Below are 20,852 nucleotides of genomic sequence, written 5' to 3'. Positions count from 1 at the left end.
ATACATATGTACATATCCAGAAGATGCAGACCCAGCTTCTGGATGCAGAAGTCAAACAGTTAGGAGGGCTCATGCACTGTCCTTACGCCAGCGTGAATAAATCCAGTGGCCATTACCGAGTTCTTCTCCTTGACCATGTCATTTCATTTGGATCATTTCACAACTCACAGTTGTTATTCTTGATGGTTCACAAAGGTTTGTTCCTTTGCTTTAAAGTTTTTGTCTAAACTTAAGTAGCATAGCTGAGTTATTGGTCATGACAAGTAAGATCAGCATAGGTTGTAAGTTCAGGCTCATTTTCTGCTTCTTTTCTGTTTTTCTTTTGTAAAGAATTTTCATTGATAACCTTCATATTGAACATTGTGATGATAATCTTCTTGTTAGCTTCTCTCCCCCTCCCACATCTCCACTCCACTGAATATCTTCTTCTTTCCACGTTCTCATTCTGCTTGGAAGTCCTGCTTTGGAACTCTTCATGCAGATATGGTGGAATATCAATGAGCCCAATATTGTACCTTGTACAGTTAACCACAGTCACTGTAAGGTCATTAATGTAATGGCCATTTCACTCAAGAAGATGGCATTCCAAGTCACTCCTCCTCATCCCCTAGATCTTACATTATTTCTTTCCCCTTGTCTACAGTGTTCCCTGAGCTTTGAAGTGGATGATATAGATGTCGCAGTTAGTGTTGAGCACTCAATTGTCATTTATTTTCAGCACTGTGACAAGTTTTGTTACAGTCTTCTGAAAAGAAAAGGGCTTCTCTAACATTGAAAAGAGCTCTAGTCTATGGGCACAAACATAAATATGTTAAGGGCAATTTGGTGGGCATAACATATCTATTTAAAGGTAGTAGCTTTCCTATGGTCTACAACCTCCCTACAGATTTTTAGCTAGGTTTTTAATACCAGGTGTGAATTCTTTCCTGTTGAGTGGCTTAAATCCATTCAGAGAGCAGGTGGTTACTCCCATAACACTATGCCACTATTGCACAAAAACAGGCACACCTTGTCTGGCCAGCCAGGTATCTAAGCTTGCACAGTTCAGTGATACTTAAGACTGTTCAGTTCCCCTCCCTGAACCCAAAAGTCCACACAGCACTATGATGAATGTCCAGCAGGGACAAGGTTTCCAGCCATGTGCCCAGCTTGTTTTCCAGGACTCTACATGCAGAGCATGCGGTGTCTTCAGCGATCATCTTACCCTTTTCTTTGCATATTCTTTTTGATTGCTGTTTTGATTTGTTTGATTTCGTCTTTCAAACTTCACCCTTTCCCAGATATCACTAACAAAAGTAGGGCAACAAATATGATGAATAAACACAGTGCTTCTTTACAAATGCTCTTTTCTATTTGATATTATTCTCAGTAAAGGAGAATTAGAAGAAAGCTATTTCCCCCAATTTTGCACACTACACATGGGAATCTAATTCAATTTCCTTGCAAATTTTTAGAAAGTACAGAATAATACTGCTTAGTGAGATAGCTGGTATTCTTTCATAATGGCTTAACTTTTTGCACTTCTTACCAAAAAGCTATTTATTCAGCCTGCTCCATTTTAAGTCCAACTTTCATATAACCACATGAATAAGGCCTTTTTAAGAGGACAAGTATGAATATTCAAGAGCTGTCCAACCTTTACCCGCCAATTCCACCTAGTAAAGGAATGTGACAGGGTCAGATGGCATTTGGCCCTCTAGCTAGTCCCTAATCACACTCCAAGGCTTTGCAAAACCCAAGAGATCACTGGATTTATTTCATGCCCTATTTTCTTATCTCTTCAAGGAAAATTGTATAGTTTAATCTAAAGAAGTATAGAAGTTATCACAATGTAGTTCACATCACATTGAAAATAGAAACCAAGATAAAAGAAATAGTTCACTTGTGTGATTCTATGAAATGAAAAAGGGAATTTGATGTGGCAGTTTATTAGCATAAGCCAGAGAATAGACGAATACATGTGAAGACAGACTGACTACATCAAAAGTCTTCATAACTGCTAGGATTCTTGAATTTAGTATTCATGGCAACCCCGTATTATAGGCTGTAGTAGTCCCATAGTACAGGTGAGGAAACAGATTCAACTGGGAACAGCCAGACAGCTCCCACAGAGCTGGGATTTGAACTCATGTCTTTCTTTCTCCAGGGTTCAAATACATAACACCATGCTGCCATACTTCTCTTATAGAATGTGCCTGTTTGAATTCTGATAGCCTTTGTTTCTGACAGCAGAGACCCCTACATTTTCTACGTACTCCAGAAAAAAACCAGAATACCCAGTTTACTGTCTCTACATATACCAAGAATTTGGGGTCATGTATCAACTGCTATCTGGTGCAGGCTATCTTAGTTTTAATTTAACAGGCTCATCACCTGCCAGTCTTCAGAACAGTGTAGAGAAGTGTGACAGTCTGGATGGCAGGAATCACTGGGGTTCATCTTTTATTACCCATGACCCCTTTATCTAACCAGATGCCTGCAAGTGTAGTAATGTAATAATAATAATAATAATAGTAGTAGTAGTAGTAATAAAATGTAGTAATGATGGCACAAGGTGCCATCATTTCCCTGCACCAGTGCTATACACTATGCTACCTGGAATTTATGTTTCTATTTCTCTTTTATCATCATGGCACTCTAGCCTCACCAGCTTGCTTGGAAATAGAAAAGGGCTATTTTGAATATCATCTAAAATAACCAACAGGGGCTGGAGAGATGACTTAAATGTTAAGGTGCTTGCCTGCAAAGCCAAAGGACCTCGGTTTGATTCCCCATGACCCACGTTAGCCAGATGCACAAGGTGGCGCATACATCTGGAATCCGTTTGCAGTGGCTGGAAGCCCTGGTGCACCCATTCTCTCTCTCTCTCTCTTTTCCTTTCTCAAATAAATAAAAATAAAATATGTAAAATAAAATAAAATAACTCATGTAATCAGATACTTCACTATAAACAACTTCAGGGTTTCAAGTGATCCTTATGTGAAACTTGTAGAGGAGTTTAAAGATGCCAGGATGTCTAAGTCACTTACTGACTGTCATTCTGGCCCTTTATGGGGACAAGTATATTGCCGCATGTATGTGAATGTCTGTTTGAGAACATGTGTTTTATGCCATAAGTGCCTCTCAGAAGGTAAAGGTCCCACCTTCCAGTAGTACTACCCCTAGGACCAACCCTCTAATACAAGAACCTATGGGAGACAGGCAAAATATTGTGACTTTTATTGTTCTACATGCCTTCAATGACAACAGCGGTTCCTCTGATAGTTTAAGTCAAATGCATCATCCCCAACATAAATACAACTCAGAGTCATCACCCTACCTTCCATTGGGGTCACGATTAGACCTAGAAAGTATTACCCTTTGCGAGGCCTCTATTCCGTGTATGTCTCCTCTTAACAGACTTCACTTTTTTTTTTGGAATCCCAATATCCCCCTGAGGGCGCTAACCACAGACCTGTGCCATTAATATTTATTTATGTGTTTATTTATGGGAGAGAGAGAGGTAGATAGATAGAGATAAGACAGAGAGGGAGAGAGAGAGAGACACAGAGAGAGAGACAGAGGGATAGAGAGAGAGAATGGGCACACCAGGACCTCCAGCCTCTGCAAACGAACTCCAGATGCATGTTCCACCTTGTGCATCTGGCTTATGCAGGTACTGGGGAATTGAAACTGGGTCCTTAGGCTTCCTAGGCAAGTGCTTTAACCACTACGCCATCTCTCCATCCCTTGCATTATTACTACTGGTAGAATCATTCATTAGCCCAATCTGAAGCAGATGTAGTAACTATAGAAATAATTTTAAGCATATTAAGGCCTTTGTACTTGATAGTGTTCTGAGAATTCACATGCTTTTTGTTCAGTTTCCACAAACTTCCTTTGAACCACATCTATATGCTGTCTCTCATTCATATATGAAGGAGCTTAGGCCAGGCCATGCTGAAGAAGTCTAACGTACCCCAGCAGGTCTGAGACCAGAGCTGTGGTGCTCAGAGTAACCGGTGCGTTTTGTTCTTGGGTTTCATAGCCTCTTCCAATTCAAATGCACTGGCTATAATTGTTGACACCTGTCTTGTGCAATAGTTGTGATTATATAAAATAATGTGTGACCTATTCAAAAGGCTCTCAGCACATTGACAACTGGATGGAATTATTTAGTCCACATTCGCTCTGTATAGTTTTTCATTTGGTAAGTCTCTCATTTATGGCCTCACGGCAAGTGGCAAAGGCAAGATTTGGATTCAGGTTATTCAACGCCAATACTGTAATGTATATAACCTCTCTGTCACCTTGTTTCAAATTTGATTTCAAATATTGCAGTGAGGTAGGAACCAGAAATTCAGGTGCCAAAAGACAAGGAACTGCAGAGGTAGGAAACATATAAAAGAAGACTTGCATACTAGGTAACATATTTTAAAAGATACTTATGAAGCTCTGATATTAATGCTGCTACAGTTTCTAAACAAAGAATTACATAGCTGTGACCAATTCAAAGTGGAAAGTGAGGCCAATAACTAATCAAAGCTAGGTCAGGTAGAGCCTGAAACATTCCTTTCAGTGCTGTTGGAAAGGGATATTGATGCTGCATTTGTTCAGGAAAATCCCTCATTAACATATGTAAATAATGCCAAAATTGGTGGAAAGCATAGGACCACAAGACCACGACTGTAGCCCTGCTCTGCACTGTAAGACTTCTTCAACTTACACTTGTTTGGCTTTATAGTGAATCCTCCAGGGAACAAAAGTGGCCCCATAGCTGACCGGCAAGGCCGGACATGACCTGGCTTTCAGTTTCTCTGAGAGCCAGATTCTCCTTGCCTTGGTGCCCCCTTGGAAACACTTGAATTAGGCTCTTCAGACCTCTTGCTGGCAGGAAATTCTGCTGGATATCATGCTTCTCAAAATAGATATATTAAGTTATAAAGAAAATTCAGGCAGACTGCCTGAGTCTTTTCATACCTACTGGCAGGTGGCATGGAACTAAATGTTGGAGCATTTTTATGAGCAAGATTAAATTGACTCATGGCAGCTGGTCACTAAAATACAGGAAGTACAGACCCAGGAAAAAGCAAGCACACACCAGTGTTCATTACGTTTTTATCACAGAATAAAGCTATTTTAAGTCCATCTTAGAGGAGCCCACATTTGACAGTGTCTGGAGTTTGTTACTTGCATACCAGCAGACAGATCTGCAAGGTATATGCGAGTTATTTAGTTGTTCAGTGTGTCGGCAGGTGGTCTTAATGTGTAAACAGCATTGGGGAACAGGCTCTGCTCTCCAGCGTACCATATTTAACCACGTTAGCAAAGACTTTTAGATCTCCACTTGTATAGTTCCTCTCCTACCAAGACAGCAGACATTGGAACTAGATGGCCATAGATATGAATAATGAATTACAGACAAGTGAGATGTCACAGAAATCTTCCCTCTACCCACCACAAAGCCAGAAGTCACAATGCCAGCAATTGAAAGCAATCTCCCCGCATTGTAAAATCCATTTTTTTTTTCCCAGTTTGGAGGAAGGGCTGCTCTGGTAATAAAGGATTCCAGGCTCTGATTGGAACAGGAGTAATAAGAATGAACTGAGTTATGGAAAGTAAAAGGGAACTATTTTCAAATACAAGCCAGTGTTGTGATACCACACCACTCTTCCAATATTTGGCCCCAGTATATCATTGTCATAAGTACTGAAGAAAGACAGTTTAAAAGCTGCAGTAGGTCAGGAGATTTATGGACAGACAAGTGGAGAGTTTGAGCTGCTGTCTAAACAATACTCCCAAACTCCAGCTAAGCCAGGGTTTACAGGAGGAGTCAATGTGAACAGGCATGCATTCCAAAACAATTACATGACACAGGCTGTGCGTATCCTCTCCCTAGAGCAGTTGGTGATCTTTCCTGGGTATTTCACAAATGTTACAGAATAGCTCTTAGGCTAGATTTCAGTCATCTGGACATAGCTTTAGAGTTTAAATTAAATTAAATTGGGTTTAGAAGATCTCGCCGGTTTTAAAGAATCTCTTTTGCCAAATACATGCTGTATTTTGATCATATTCACCTATTACCTCTTTTTTCCTCTTACGATTCCTTCAGATCCTCTTTCTCTACCCTTTTTTTTTAGATTTTTTTTGCTATATTTTATTTATTTGAAAGAAAGAAATAAAGAAAGAGGTAGATGAGAGAGAGAGGGAGAGAGAATGGGTGCACCAGGGCCTACAGCCAAGGCAAACAAACTACAGACACGTGTGTCACCTTGTGCATCTGGCTTTACAGGGTTCTGGGAATCAAGCTGGGGTTCTTAGGCTTTGAAAGCAAGTGCCTTAACTGCCAAGCCATCTCTGCAGCTCCTGAACTTTACTTTTGCAATTTAAGGTTAATAAGAAATACAATTAAGGACTAAAGGGAAAAAATACTGAATATACAGAGTACAGAAGAGGGCCTAAAGTGAGTGTGTAAACGGTGTTGGGCCCAAAGAAGAGCACAAGCAGAGGTCAAGCAGAAGAGGGTCCTGAAAATGAGCTTTGGTGTCCAGTGGGGACAGTGTCAGGGAAAATAGAGTGGTCCACAGCCAATGTCCCTGGGGAGAAAGTATGCCTTGGATTTTTCCCTAAGGAGAACTTGCATGATCTTATCAGTAGAAGCTGTGTTCAAGTAGAAGGAATTAGTGAAGGGCCTGTTAATGGAGATGGCATGGCAGGATGGTCGAGACAGGAGACCAGAGTTAAGGAGGTGTCTGGAGAAGAGCGGGTATAAACTGCTCATGTACTAAGTAAATAATGTTTAAGAGCACAGAGAAACTTCAGTAACAATTTTTCAAATCAATGCTCAGAAGCCTCTTAAGAAACACAGAGTAAGCTTTGGATGTCTATGAGATTTCAGAAAGGGTTGTGAACAGAGGTGAACCCTGAATAACGAGTAAGCTTTTGGACAGGTGAGAATGAGTCATTCACTGGATAAAATTTGAGCAAAATAATAGCAGGCAATTCATCTGTTCCCTCCATTTGCCTCTTTTTGTTATTCAAAGAATATTTTTTCCATCTAATATAGTGTGCTAAGAATGGAAATTGCCTGTGCCTGTAACTCAGAGTGATGACAAGTATACAAGTATTAACAGTTACAAGATATATAATCCAATTTACAATTATTGCTTGCACATTGGTCTTCACACGTGGACCAGCATATTCACTAGAGTCACATTGTTAACGTCTCATTGGGAATTCTTATCACCAGATAACGTGTTAAATCAGTATAAACTGGGGTTTCTATCACCGGGGTTGTGAACATCCTCCATACATATATAAACACATCCATAAATAAAAGTGTAAAAGTTGGAAAGGGGGAGATCCTTTAATAGAATACATTCGCACAAGCAACTGTTTGCGTGCAGGAGATTGACAAAGGGTCTGGCTCATAATTAAACACTATGTAAATGAATCCTGCCTTTTTGAAAGGTTGTGAAAAATGTTAATATCCCAAAGGTGCTGCCTATATTTAAGTTAATTTTCTAGTCTTTCAATGGCAGCATTCCATCTTTTCATTAACAAGTATATGGTGGGCAGCATGTAACTAGAAATATTACTAATTGTAGGAAAGCCACAAAGTAGCAGAGGGTTGGCGTTCCCATGAGATGTTTGTGCATGGGGATGACTGCTGTTTTAAGAGCTCTGCCTCCTTAGAAGAGAGCCCAGCAGCTCTCAGTTGCAGCCCCGTACCCTCCTCTCCTTTCTTGTCAGGAATTGCTTTTCATCGAAGAGAAACCTGAACATGGCTGTGCAGACATTATAGAACCCAACATCATTGCTAAAGAAATTAATTTTCCTACCACAGGAAACCTATGTACTGTTCCCAGTTCATGACATCTAGCCCCCAAGAAAAGACACAAAACACCACAATATCTCTTTCTGAAGCTTTAAATTTGTGTTGTTTTTTTTTTTTTTTTTTTTTTTGGCCTACTTTCTGGTTTATTTCACCACACCTGCATGCGGGATAACGTTTTAGTAACTGACTCTGACATATGTTGGTATTTTATCCCTGGCCGGGGAATCCATGTTCTTTCCATGTGAGCATGTCTCTTCCCACACGTCTCGGGTCAGGTCATTCTGTCAACTTAGGCTACGCCTTTCTGGAGGATGTGTCCTAAGTATGTGAGATGATTTATAACCGCTGCCTCCTCGAACCTCACGTTGGCCTCCAAAATTTTATAGTCAGACTTTGAATGTGGGAATGGGACTTACAGAAACCGCATGTTCTACTATTGCCTGTTGCATACGATGGCTTTGCCTACCAACATTAAAGGCAAATACTCAAGTCGCTGTCACATACAGGGTTTTCATTGTCCAGGATTCTATGCATCTCTTCGTAGAGTCACTTGTCTGTCTTTGAGGGGCTCTGTGATGGCCTTGCTTGTGGTGAAAAGAAACTGTGAGGATTAGCCTCGTCTCCGCACAGGTCAGGTAGAACCCTTGCTGCAAAAGCTCCTCCAATCTGAGGAAGCATCATTTAGTGCCCGGAACGAACATGCCCGGTAATAATGTGCCAGGCCCCTGGAGAAAGACTGAATAGTAACTTGTTTGGGTGGTTTTCCAACAAATAAGCATTGTCCTAATGAACTGAGGAAAAGAAGATAGAATCATCCTTTAAAATCAGATGAAGTCATAAAATTGTCGTAAATCTACTGCCTCAGGAAAACTTCATGCTAGTCCAAGATTTCCAGTGCCTCTTCTTTGGAAGCATACCTGTTGGTCCAGAGCCTTGGGCCCCCACATCACTGTCTAGTTTTGTTTCCTCAGAGTGTAGGGTGACGACAGGCTACGTTATGTCGATCCCTCTCACGAAAGGGCACTTGTCGTGAGCCAGAGAGATGGCTTTGCGGTTAAGGCACTTGCCTGCCAAGCCTAAGAAGTCATGTTTGACTCTCCTGGTCCCACGTGAGCCAGACACACAAAGTGATGCAAGTGTGCAAGGTTGCACGTACACACAAGGGGGTGCACACCTCCAGAGTTCAACTGCATTGACTGAGGCTCTGGCATGGCAATTCAATCCTTCTCTCTCTCTCTCTCTCTCTCTCTCTCTCTCTCTCTCTCTCTTTTTCTCTTTGTCTCTCTCTCTCTCATGCTTTTTTCTTTTCTCTTGCATAAAAAAGGAGGCCAGAGCTAGAGAGATGGATTAGGGGTTAAGGTGCTCGTCTGCAAAGCCTAAGAACTCATGTTTGAATCTCCAGGCCCCACCTAACCAGACACAGGGATGCAGGCACACAATGTCCCACGTGTGCCACAAGGGGGCGCACGCATCTGGAGTTTGTTCACAGCAGGCTAAAGGTCCTGGTGCGCCCATTTTCTCTGTGTATCTGCCATTTTCTCTTTCTTTCTCTGTCAAAATAAATAAATAAATAAATAGATTCATTAAAGAAAAAAGAGGCCAGTCTGTTGGACTTGCTTCCAAAAAAAAAACAAAGAAAGGCACTTGGGGAGGTCCTGAGGGTTGAGCCTGCATACCTCTGCTTTCCCAAGTGACGTGGGGTACCCCTGGAGAGCCCCACACAGCCCCGGGAGCTAGGTCATCGAGGCCCCTTTGACTGACGGCGAACTTTTTGTCTCTCCTCTGCTAGGTGCAAGTGCAACCTGCACGCCACTGTGTGTGTGTACGACAACAGCAAGCTGTCGTGTGAGTGTGAACACAACACCACAGGTCCCGACTGCGGGAAATGCAAGAAGAATTACCAGGGCCGGCCGTGGAGTCCAGGCTCCTACCTCCCCATTCCCAAAGGCACTGCAAATACCTGTGAGTAACTGTGCTTGGTGACACCACATTCTGTGCACGTTGAGCTGGGAGTAACTCAGTTTCCCTCGGAATTGCGACATGTCTCCTCTGACCTGTTGCCCCATTCCCTTCAAAATGCAGCTGAGAGACTGGAGTGATGGCTTAGGGACAAGGCGCTTGCCTGTGAAGCCTAAGGACCCAGGTTTGATTCCCCAGTACCCATGTAAGCCAGACGTACAAAGTGGCACATGCATCTGGAGTTCATTTGCAGCCGTTAAAGACCCTGTTACATCCAATCTCTATCTCTATCTGTCTATTTCTCTCTCAGATAAACAAATGATTAAAATATGTTCTTAAATGCAACTGAAGTTTTTGATCCCAATTTAAATTTTTTTGTGTGTTTTATTTTTATTTATTTATTTGAGAGTGACAGAGAGAAGGAGGCAAAGAGAGAGAGAGAGAGAGAGAGAGAGAGAGAGAGAGAGAGAGAATGGGCACGCCAGGAATTCCAGACACTGCAAACGGACTCCAGACGCATGCACCCCCTTGTGCATCTGGCTAACGTGGGTCCTGGGAAATCGAGCCTCAAGCCGGGGTACTTAGGCTTCACAGGCAAGCTTTTAACTGCTAAGCCATCTCTCCTTGATCCCAATTTTACCATTTATAAGCATGTTTTAGCACTCTGATCATCTACTAATTTCAGTCCACTAAACTCCCTTTAAATGTGTTGGGAAATAGTTCTTAAAATATACCAGAAGTACTTTTTTTTCTAAGTAAGTAATATAGGAGGTATTTCTTTTTTCTTTCTTCAAATTAGTTACCTATTTAAAAAGCATAGGCTTTGAATATTCTCCATAGTAAGTAGTTATAGAGAACTTCCAGAAATTCTTTGAATATTTACAGTAGCACTTTTTATACTGGATAACTGGTATATGCTTTATCAAAAAAAAGAGGTTTACCTTTTCATTCAGTTTTGGCTAGCCACCAACAGTGCCTAGTGAGGTGACTGGCTTTTCCCAAGTGCCAGACATGCTTGCATGGATGCTCTAAGCAGGCACCACCATCCCATAAGGGGCATGACTGTAGTAAGACTGCCATGCGTGGGGTGCCACGTGAAGAAAACGTGTCTTTAATGCATACGAAAGAATACAGACACTTCCTGTGTCCACGTGGGCTGTGTGAGGTGCCTCACAGCATTCATGCGTGTGGCCTACGGAAATTCCTGAATATACAAAGATCAAATTCTATCATTCTCAATAGATCAGTGATGATTTCCCAAACAATTCACCCATTTACACAGATGAAAAGATTCCCCAACTTCAAAAACCCAAGGTCTGCCCACTTAAAAAAAAAAAAAGAGGCAAATATAAGGCAAGGTTAGCATAGAGCCACAAACCAAGAAATAGAAGGAGCTGCAGAGGAACGGGTATATGAACAGCCGGCCCTGGCTCAGCGTAAGGATAAGAATATTGTCAGGTATTTTAAACTAGCAGCTGGGAGCAGCCAGAGCTGAAAACGAATGTCATAGAAAGCCAGGCTTTATGGAGTTACGTGCTGGAGTAATGGAGCGGGTAACAAGCCATGATGTGTGAGAACAGGAAATTGTGATAAAATTTCTGTACAGCAGAAAGGAGTCCTCCCAAAGGTTAAGAGCGAGATTTCCTTTGAAGGCTGTTGGCCTCCTCCCTATGTTAAAGGAGTAACTGCCTTCCTGATCTTAAAATTAATACACAAAGCTCTGTTGAGCAGAAACATTGATTTTTTTTCCATGAAATTTTATTAATGGAGATTCTGAGCTTTCTGCTATTGTTGAAAAATCATAGCCTCACGAATTTGGAAGGAATATCGTGAGGCTATTTGTTGCAATGTCCTCTGTCTGGTTACCTGAGACCCATTATCAACACAGCTGTCACACTTAGTTTAAAATTTTCGCAAGTGAAAATGATTCAGGTTTCATTTTCAGCATCCACCCCTTCTTCGATGGGACAGGACGGAAGCATGCAGAGTCCCCACACACCCGCCTTATCCTTAGGGCTGTCCAGTCTGCCAAGGCCACTGGAAAGGCTTCTAAGCAGGCTTCTGTTCAAAACATTGATTTCTATCTGAACATCAGCCTACTCTACTTGTAACTATACAGCAGAGACTTTACTTCAAGTCATTTTCACTCAGGAGACCTTCTTGTTTCTGCAAAAATACAGGCTTTTTGTTACATTGCTAATGGGAATGACTTATACTCTCATAACCCGGTGCATATTGAAGATCACCAAGGTAGGCCCTGCCAATAATGTAACTTCCTTTAATTTTCCTCATAAGGCTGATTATATTTCCACTCAAAGACCTTTATTGGCCTTCTGTGGACTTTATTTTTCTACACAGCTAAGGGGGAAAATTCGGTCACTGATGTGCAGGGATTTAGTGAAAGATTCTAGAAATTATCTATGATGATCCAGAAAAGTCTTGAAATCAGTACATTCTACATCATATTAGACAGTGACTTCTAACACACAGGGTGGTGGAGGCTCTTTAGCAGTTTGGTATACATGTTCTTTCATCAAATTGCCTCTATTTACTAGCTTGGTCACCTTGGAAAAACAGTTACCATCTCTGAATTCCCATCTTCACTGTGAGAGTAATAACAGTTCTTACCACACAGGGATCTTAAGAGGACTGAATAGGCTAATGTATGCAATATATTTAGCAGAACACCTGTCACTAAATGTTCAAAAATGATTTTATATTTGAGAATCTTTTTCCATGAAGGCAATCTTTTTCAGAGTTGGACAGTTTTATTATAGAACTTATTTCTTAATATCTATATGGGTTGTCTCATAACTTTTAAATGTTTAATTTATTTATTAGAGAGAGGCAGACATATATATATGTATATGTATGCATATATACATACATTCATACATACATGGAGAGAGAGAGAGAGAATGAAGCAGTGCACCAGGGTCTCAGCCACTGCAGATGAACTCCAGATGCATGTGCCACCTTGTGCATCAGGCTTTTCAAGTGTACTAGGGAATCAAACCTGGGTCCTTTGGCTTTGTCAGCAAGTGCTTTAACTGCTAAGCCATTTCTGCAGCCCCTGTCTCATAGTCTTTTAAAGTAGTGAAAAAGATTCTACTGGCCCTGGTTTCATTGACTCTAGATCAGCCATCATCTATTCCACTTGGCACGTGAACACGTGTTCACTCATCTCTCGCCTGGCTGCCTATCCTGTCTCAAAAGTCCTCTGGCTCATTACCGTGGTGCTTCAAAACAAATACCAAGCACCGAAGCTGATTGTCCTTCCATATTGTTCCATTTTGACACACATGTATCCTCACTTAACTCTAACTGGAGCACTGAGTCACCTATGGAACAGAGACTCTTAGGATGCCATCGGATTACAAGAAACTTCAAATGTTAGAAGTAAGAAACAAAAGCCTGGAACTTCCACCATGTACCTCAGTGGACTAAAACTGCTGCCCATCCTTGGTAATCTCTAGACTTAGCAGCATTTCACGTAGCCAGGATAACATGGACAAGAGAGTCAGTCACTGTACCACTTTATGCGTTTTACCTGAAAGGCAGGAGGCTTTTATCAAAACAGGTAATTCTGAGAACCCACAAAGAATGCTCCCTTCATGGTTCAGGAACAGCCCAGACTGGGAGCTGGCTGGGCTTTGAAGGTCCTGCATTTGAAATCAACTCCAGGACGCCTTCTTGCTACACATGTGGCACCAAGCTAGAACGAGGACTCCAGGCATCACCACTCCAAAATGAAGCCTCCACGGTCTGGGGGCTGCTACGCATTTCCTTCTCATTTTTTGCTACACTAAATTTGGCAAAAGCCAGTTGTTAGCTTTTATTATGACTTTTTCCTCCTGCTTTTATTTAAGACTTGATGTTTTCTTAGACATGTTTTTAAACTTTATTTATTTATTTATGAGAGAGAGGGAGGGGAACGGGGAAATGGGTGCGCCAGGGCCTCTAGTCGCTGCAAACCAACTCCAGACGCATGCACCACCTTGAGCATCTGGCTTACGTGGGTCCTGGAAAATCAAACCTGGGTCCTTTGGCTTTACAGGAAAGTGCCTTAACTATGATAGATGTGCCACAGAACCATATTCTTTTGTAATGCTTGTGTTTTGTAGAAAAGGCATCTTTCTCATCTGAATGATCTTAATTCTTCTTATCAAATTCTACTTTGAATATATAACAACTATGTCCAACTTATTGCTTAATCATGATTCCCTTGATTTCCATGGCATAACTTATGAATAAAAGTATAAGAAACAACCTTTAAACTCTTTGGGGGGGGGGCTTTTTGGAGGTGGGGTCTCACTCTAGCCCAGGCTGACCTCGAATTCACTATGTAATCTCAGGCTAGTCTCAAACTCATGACAATCTCCTACCTCTTCTTCTCAAGTGCTGAGATTAAAGGCATTTACCACTATGCATGGCCTAAACTCTTATCCCTATGAAATAATATATATTTTCTACATACAACTTACTAATCTCCCATTAGAAGACATACCACCAGCAAAATTAACGTAATACTTAAATATCTGTTTCTCAAAACATATTTTTCTCATCTTAAAAAATTACATTTTGTTGTTGTTGTTTTGTTTATTGAGGGTCTCACTCTAGCTCAGGCTGTTCTGGAATTCACTATGTAGTTGCAGGGTGGCCTCGAACTCCTGGAGATCCTCCTATCTCTGTCTCCCAAGTGCAGGGATTCAAAGTGTGCACCACCACACCCAGCTTACCTTAAAAAATATTATAGTAAAATAAGCTTTTAAAATGCAGTGTCTTATACAAAGTTGTACCTTTACATATCACCTTAAAATATCTGAGAAGTCCTACAGTAAAGTAAATGACTTTTTTCCCAGTATTTCCCACTTATTTGTTTCACGAAAAACTTAATAGCTTTCTACAAAACACTCATTTGGGGACATGCTGGTCTGAACAATTTCTTCAGCCTAGTGTTAAAAATGTCATGGAGACAAGCAAAAAGCCCAGCTAGTTCAGTTGTATTTAATGTCTTAGTTTTCTCTTACGGGCACAGTCTAATATTCTTCAAACAAGGAAAATTAAATTGGCCTGACACTATTTGTTTGATCATAGATCCAACTGGAATTGTTGCACAATATCTAGAGCTTCTCTAGGTGGTGGAAAACAGTTTAGTGGTTGCTCGATTATTTTCTCTAATATTGACTTTGTCCTGGCAGCACTCAGCACTCCTGGACATACACACAGCTGTGTCCATATTTAGACAGTTTTCTAAGTGCTTGGAGTACATTAGGCCATTGTAAACACCCAGCAGTCTTGTAACGTGGATACCATTACTTTTATTTTTCAAAAAATGAACGCTTATGATTATGAAACTGCCCTGTTTAATATTTACCCAGATAGCAAGCATGAGATGTCATCTTGCCTCTAAGACTTCACTCCAAAGCATCTTTTTCTTCCCTCTTTATTGAAATTCTGTTCATTTTCCAAGATTGTGCCTCAATGCCATCTCCTCAATGAAGCCTAAGTCAACTCTTACATGCAGAATCAGGTGTTCTCCTCTGTCATTCCTTTCTCTCTCTCTCTCTCTCTCTCTCTCTCTCTCTCTCTCTCTCTCTCTCTCTCTTTCTGTCTCTTTCTTTTTATTTATTTAGTTTATTAGGGAGAGAGATGGAGATAGAGAGAAAGATTTAGAATGGGCACACCAGGGCCTCCAGCCACTGCAAACAAACTCCAGATACATGCACCACCATACGCATCTGGCTTACATGGGTTCTGGTGAGTTGAACCTGAGTCCTTAAGCTTCACAGGCAAGCACCTTAACGGCCACGTCATCTCTCCAGGCCCTCTAAATTTTTGATAATGTTCTAGACTTAACAAAATTGCTTTACTATACTTAACAAAATATATGAGAAGCCAGATAGCCACTGTTGCTCATTTGGGCTTCTGTAATTCATGAAATGCTTCATGTACCTTCCTTCCTCAAATCATTTCAATATTCTTACTGGGTTTGAACTACGATCATTCCAATTTTAAAGCCAGGCCTCTCTTACTAAAAACATATGCTAAAACATATGCATTTTGATAGCATGGCCATGCTCTGTGCTTGGTCTTTACAAATGCTTATACAATAGTTATTTTGGTAAAGTAATAAGCAATCCGAATAATACCAGACTGTGTACACGGCTGGATTGTCTTTCCATTCATCTTCCTGTGTCGTCTGGAATAGGTAGCCTACACAAGCAGGTCACACTAACAGAAAAGAGTCTTCGGTCTCTGTCGGGGAGAGATCACCTGAGATCTTGGCAGAGTTTCAGTAGGCAGCAAGCTCACGGCCCATCCTTCCATCTAGAGGCGCCGCTTGTGGCGGGTGGGCACTGGTCTTCCCCAACACGCCTCAGCAGCACTCCCTGCCTCAATAATCATCTCCAGCACTTTCAGTCTCTCGCTCCAACCTTTGAAAGCTCAGACCGTGGCTGAGTCTGTGCGGCGCCTAGGATGCACACACCAAATTCTCAGAACTAAAATGTGCAACAGGAACACCGAGGTGGAGTCTGCAGTCGTTACCTGAAGCACATGGGACCGGCTGTGACAGGAAACACAGCACTGTCGAGACTTTAGAATGGTAACGAAGCACATGCGCATCACATTAGTAAATACCACAATACACGGTCAGGCAGCCTTATTTAATCAGACGCTTTATTTTTTTTAATTTTTTTAATTTATTTATTTGAGAGAGACAGACACAGAGAGAAAGACACATAGAGGGAGAGAGAGAGAGAATGGGCGCGCCAGGGCTTCCAGCCTCTGCAAACGAACTCCAGACGCGTGCGCCCCCTTGTGCATCTGGCTAACGTGGGACCTGGGGAACCGAGCCTCGAACCGGGGTCCTTAGGCTTCACAGGCAAGCGCTTAACCGCTAAGCCATCTCTCCAGCCCATAATCAGACACTTTATATAATCGTTTTCATTAAGAATATGGTGAGATATTAAACACAAACCTTGTCTCAGTTCCACTCTGGTTTTCCCTCCAAATTTACTTAGATTGAATTAGGTTGTGCTCTTAAGAATATCTAGAAGGAATTTTTCAATTTCCACTTGATTTTTTTTTTCTAATTTAAGAATGGCAAGTAAGAGATTAGAGTCTATAATAACTTGAAGAATGGTATAAAGTGGTGGTAATAGGTCAAAATCTAGAATCTGGATTTCTAAGTTCCAAGTTCAGTTTTCTTCTCAAATGGTTGAAGTGATCTTGGGCAAGTTACCCATCCTGTTATGTAGCTGCATTTCCCCGTCTGCAAAATCAGCATGGCTGTTCATAAGGTTGCTGTAAAAATGAAGGGGATGAATGCATGCATGGCACTGTCAGAGTAAGCACACACCAACTGAAGCTACTTGCTATGGCCATTCCGTCTACACTGACATCTAATACGGGACCAGCACACGCTCCCTTTGATGAGAGCTATGTGGAAAGAAAAATTGTGGCCAAACACCTGTTTATTTGCCCACAATATGAAATAACAGTGACAACATTAAGAATACTCAAATCCTGGTGACCAGCATATACCCCTTCCTACAGTTAAGTCTATGGGCAGATCCAGGTAATAACCAAAGGGGCTGCTTAGTGAGCATATGCTCAGGAAATTGCAATGGCCGAAACATCCTGATGCATCCGCTCCACCTCAGGGTCAGGCTTCCACATGCCTATGCCGCAGTTACAGTTTGCAGGTTCCCACCCCTTCCTCCCGAGGCAGTGCTGTGACAGTGTTGTCATTGTGTCACAAGATGTTCCTTTCTCTAGACTTCCACTTCCACAAGCTTATTCTTCCATTTGACAGATGGTTACCACAGTAAGTCAGGTTAATGTCACCCCTGGCACAGCAGCCGCGCATACTAAGTCCTGCGGCTGTCTACAGCCACAAGGGTGATGTTGGCTCTCTCTGTGGATCATTCACATCCTGATTGTATTTTATGGCGGCAACCTCTCCTCCCTCACTTTTAAAAATCCCTTTGACGCAGCTCATCGCACATCCTGGCCATAGCAACTGGCGAATCAGGGACCCAGATTGGGAGGGTGTTGGAATCAGTTACTCTAGAGGACAAATCCTAATCCTGACCTACCACTTCAAATGGCCTTTTGTGAGAGAGGCAGCTCAAGAGGAGTGAAAGATTTCTCACTGTATTAATCTGCTCCAGCAGATCAGGGACTTTCATTTTAAGATCTACACCATGTTGCATTTTTAAAAGCTTCATTACATACTCCTTAGCTATTTTTGATAGGGGAAGAAGTAACAATCAAAAAAAATAAAGAAAAAATGACAATATAATTCTGGTGGATTCTTATTTCATTTTCAGTAAAATCCTTTTAAATATTTTATTTTTATTCTATTTATGGGGGGGCAAATAGAGAGATTGAGAGAGAGAGAGAAAGAGAGAGAGAGAGAGAGAATGCAGTGGCCTCTAGCCACTGGAAACAAACTCCAGACACATGCAACACCAGGTGTATCTGGCTTACATGGGTTCTAACGAATTGAATTTGGGTCCTTAGGCACCAGAGGCAAAAGCCTTAACCATTATGCAATCTCTCCAGCCCCTCAGCAAAATTCTTTTAAATGAACATTAAAATAAATGTGGGAATAGGAAAAAGACAACCTATTTTGTTCCTCTTTGGCATGTGACAGAATAATGGCCCTCTGGGTTACTTAACTTTTATATATTTCTCAACTGTAGTGACATTCTGATCCTAGCAGAAGTGTTAGTCCTAAAATGTGTGTGCATAGCTCTCCATTAATGCTCATGCACACCTGTGTTTCCTTTTCTAGGGACAAGCTTAACCACTCCTCAGATAGGGACTAGGAGCTACCTGCTCCTGTGCTGCCTGTAAAAGGATCAACGTGGATGTAGCAGACAGCTTCAGGTTCACCGAGATGAACTTCCAGACCAGGCACAGTTATGGAGGAAGGGATAGTTCTTAAAGCTTACAGATCTACGGGAAGCTCTATAATGGCAGAAGAAGCTGGCCTGCCTTCACAGGCCCAAACAGAGAGACAGAAAGAGAGAGAGAGAGAGAGAGAGAGAGAAAAGCACAAGCCAAAAGCCACACAGCACAGCACAATATTTAGGGCCTCCAGCAAGTCACACTTTGCATATCTTTAGATTGGCATCTCAAACTCACCACCACCTGAGGGCTGGACCCTGAGATCCACCCAGTGACACAGCCTACAGCCAGGTGAATGCAGATCCAAACTACAAGTCAATAAACCACTGAATATATTGGGGGCCATAGATTCAAACTACTACAGTAGACAAACCACTTGCATGTTTTTATGCCTCTTCTGTGAAGGGAAAGGCTGAATAAGGTGATTTCCTACACCCCATTCAGCTCTCCAGTCTTTCCCAACTTTCAAGGATTAGGTTATGTTGCCTCCTCCTCTTTCTCTTTTATCTACTATCTGTTTTTTAAAAATATTTTTATTTACATATTTGCAAGCAGAGGAAGACAGACAGACAGAAAGAGAAAGGCAGAGAGAGAGAGAATAGGCACACCAGGGCCTCTAGCCACTGGAAACAAACTCCAGGCTCATGCACCATGGCTTTATGTGGGTACCAGGGAATAGAACCTGGATCTTTAGACTTTGCAGGCAAGCACCTTAACCACTGATACATCTCTTCAGCCCCCCCCCCACATCTGTTTTTATTCTAGTACCTTTCTCAAGTATTTTTGAGGTTGTTGCAGATATAGATTTAAGCTAACAACATATAACCCTTCACTGAATTCTTTCTAAATGAAAAATTTCAATTCCATATCTGTTTATACCTCAATGTTATATTCTTCTTAAAGAGAAATATTAAAATTGTATATTCTATGGGAACCACAAAACTTATATTCGCCTAAGGATGGCAGGGAAAAATAGAAATGAGAGCCAAAATAGCAATTTCAAGAGAAGATCTGAGAAGAGAAATAGAAAGAAGTATTCAGTGCTAGACAGATTCTCCAATTGATCATCAGATGGGGCTCACACCAGTGAGGTACCTGGATGGCAAAACCAAGAAAACATGTGCATGGACTAACTCTTGTTATCAGAAGAGCATCTTATATTCAAAGATGACAAAAGTGCTCATTATTCTAAACTCCCATCACAGTGGGACATTTTATAGAGGACAAATTCATTCTATCATTAGGAGTGATATTTTCTTAACTGATAGAAACCTTCATGGAAACAAGGCATAATTTTTTTTTTTAGGTAGGGTCTCACTCCAGCCCAGGCTGACCTGAAACTCACTCTGTACCTCCAGGCTGGCCTTGAATTTATGGCAAACCTCCTAATCTCAGCCTCGCAAGTACTTGGATTATTCTTTCACGTGCCAACATGCCCGGCTATGAGTCATACTTTTTTTTTTTTTATTCAAATATACCCTATAGAAGGTAAGGCTCATCCCACAGACCTGTAATTGCAGCTATTTCTGAGCTAAGAAAGAAGATTAAGACCAAATTTAAGGCCAACCTGAGCTTCAGTGAGCTCAAGGTCACCCTGGGCACTTACTGAGACACTGTCTTAAACTACAACATAAAAAAAAAATGTTGGGCTGTAAAAGCACTTGCATAAATTTAATTCCCAGTACATACATACATACAATACATACCTACATACTACATATACAACATATGCATCTACATATATGTACACACACATACATACACACAGAGAAATACTTTGTGACCCTTTTCTTTATCAGGCATTGTTCCTGGAAGATATGAGAACATGAGAGACACAGAAATGATATGACATTGGGCTTGTCCCCTGGGTACCCTCAGGCAAACACAAACCAACCGAAGTGAGCAGATCAATTCATCCTAGCAACCTGCACAAAGAGCTGTGAGGTCACGGAGCAAGGAGCGAACTCACGTTAGGACTATGGAGGAAGAAGTAAAGAAATGACTTCTAAGCTCAGTGGTGTTTTTGTTGTTATTGTTGTTGTTGTTGTTTGTTTGTTTGTTTGTTTTGGATTTCTTTCCTTGGGTGTATATTGCCCACAGTACAAACATCTTCAGGAACACTGTCCATTTCTTTTTGAGACAAGGATCTTCCCTTGAC

General features: G+C 41.5%; 1 protein-coding gene across 1 annotated transcript in view; it reads left to right on the top strand.

Moving 5' to 3' along the window:
- Positions 1-20,852, top strand: part of Ntng1 (netrin G1) — a 380,197-nt gene that overhangs the window by 274,009 nt on the left and 85,336 nt on the right. The window contains exon 4 of the mRNA XM_045137990.1: positions 9,606-9,778. Coding sequence (XP_044993925.1) covers positions 9,606-9,778 — 173 coding nt within the window. The remainder of the gene's footprint in view (positions 1-9,605; positions 9,779-20,852) is intronic.

Source organism: Jaculus jaculus, chromosome 19, assembly GCF_020740685.1.
Source record: "Jaculus jaculus isolate mJacJac1 chromosome 19, mJacJac1.mat.Y.cur, whole genome shotgun sequence".
Lineage (NCBI taxonomy): Eukaryota > Metazoa > Chordata > Mammalia > Rodentia > Dipodidae > Jaculus > Jaculus jaculus.
The sequence above is the reverse complement of the archived record's forward strand: the minus strand, read 5'-3'. Positions and strand labels throughout refer to the sequence as shown.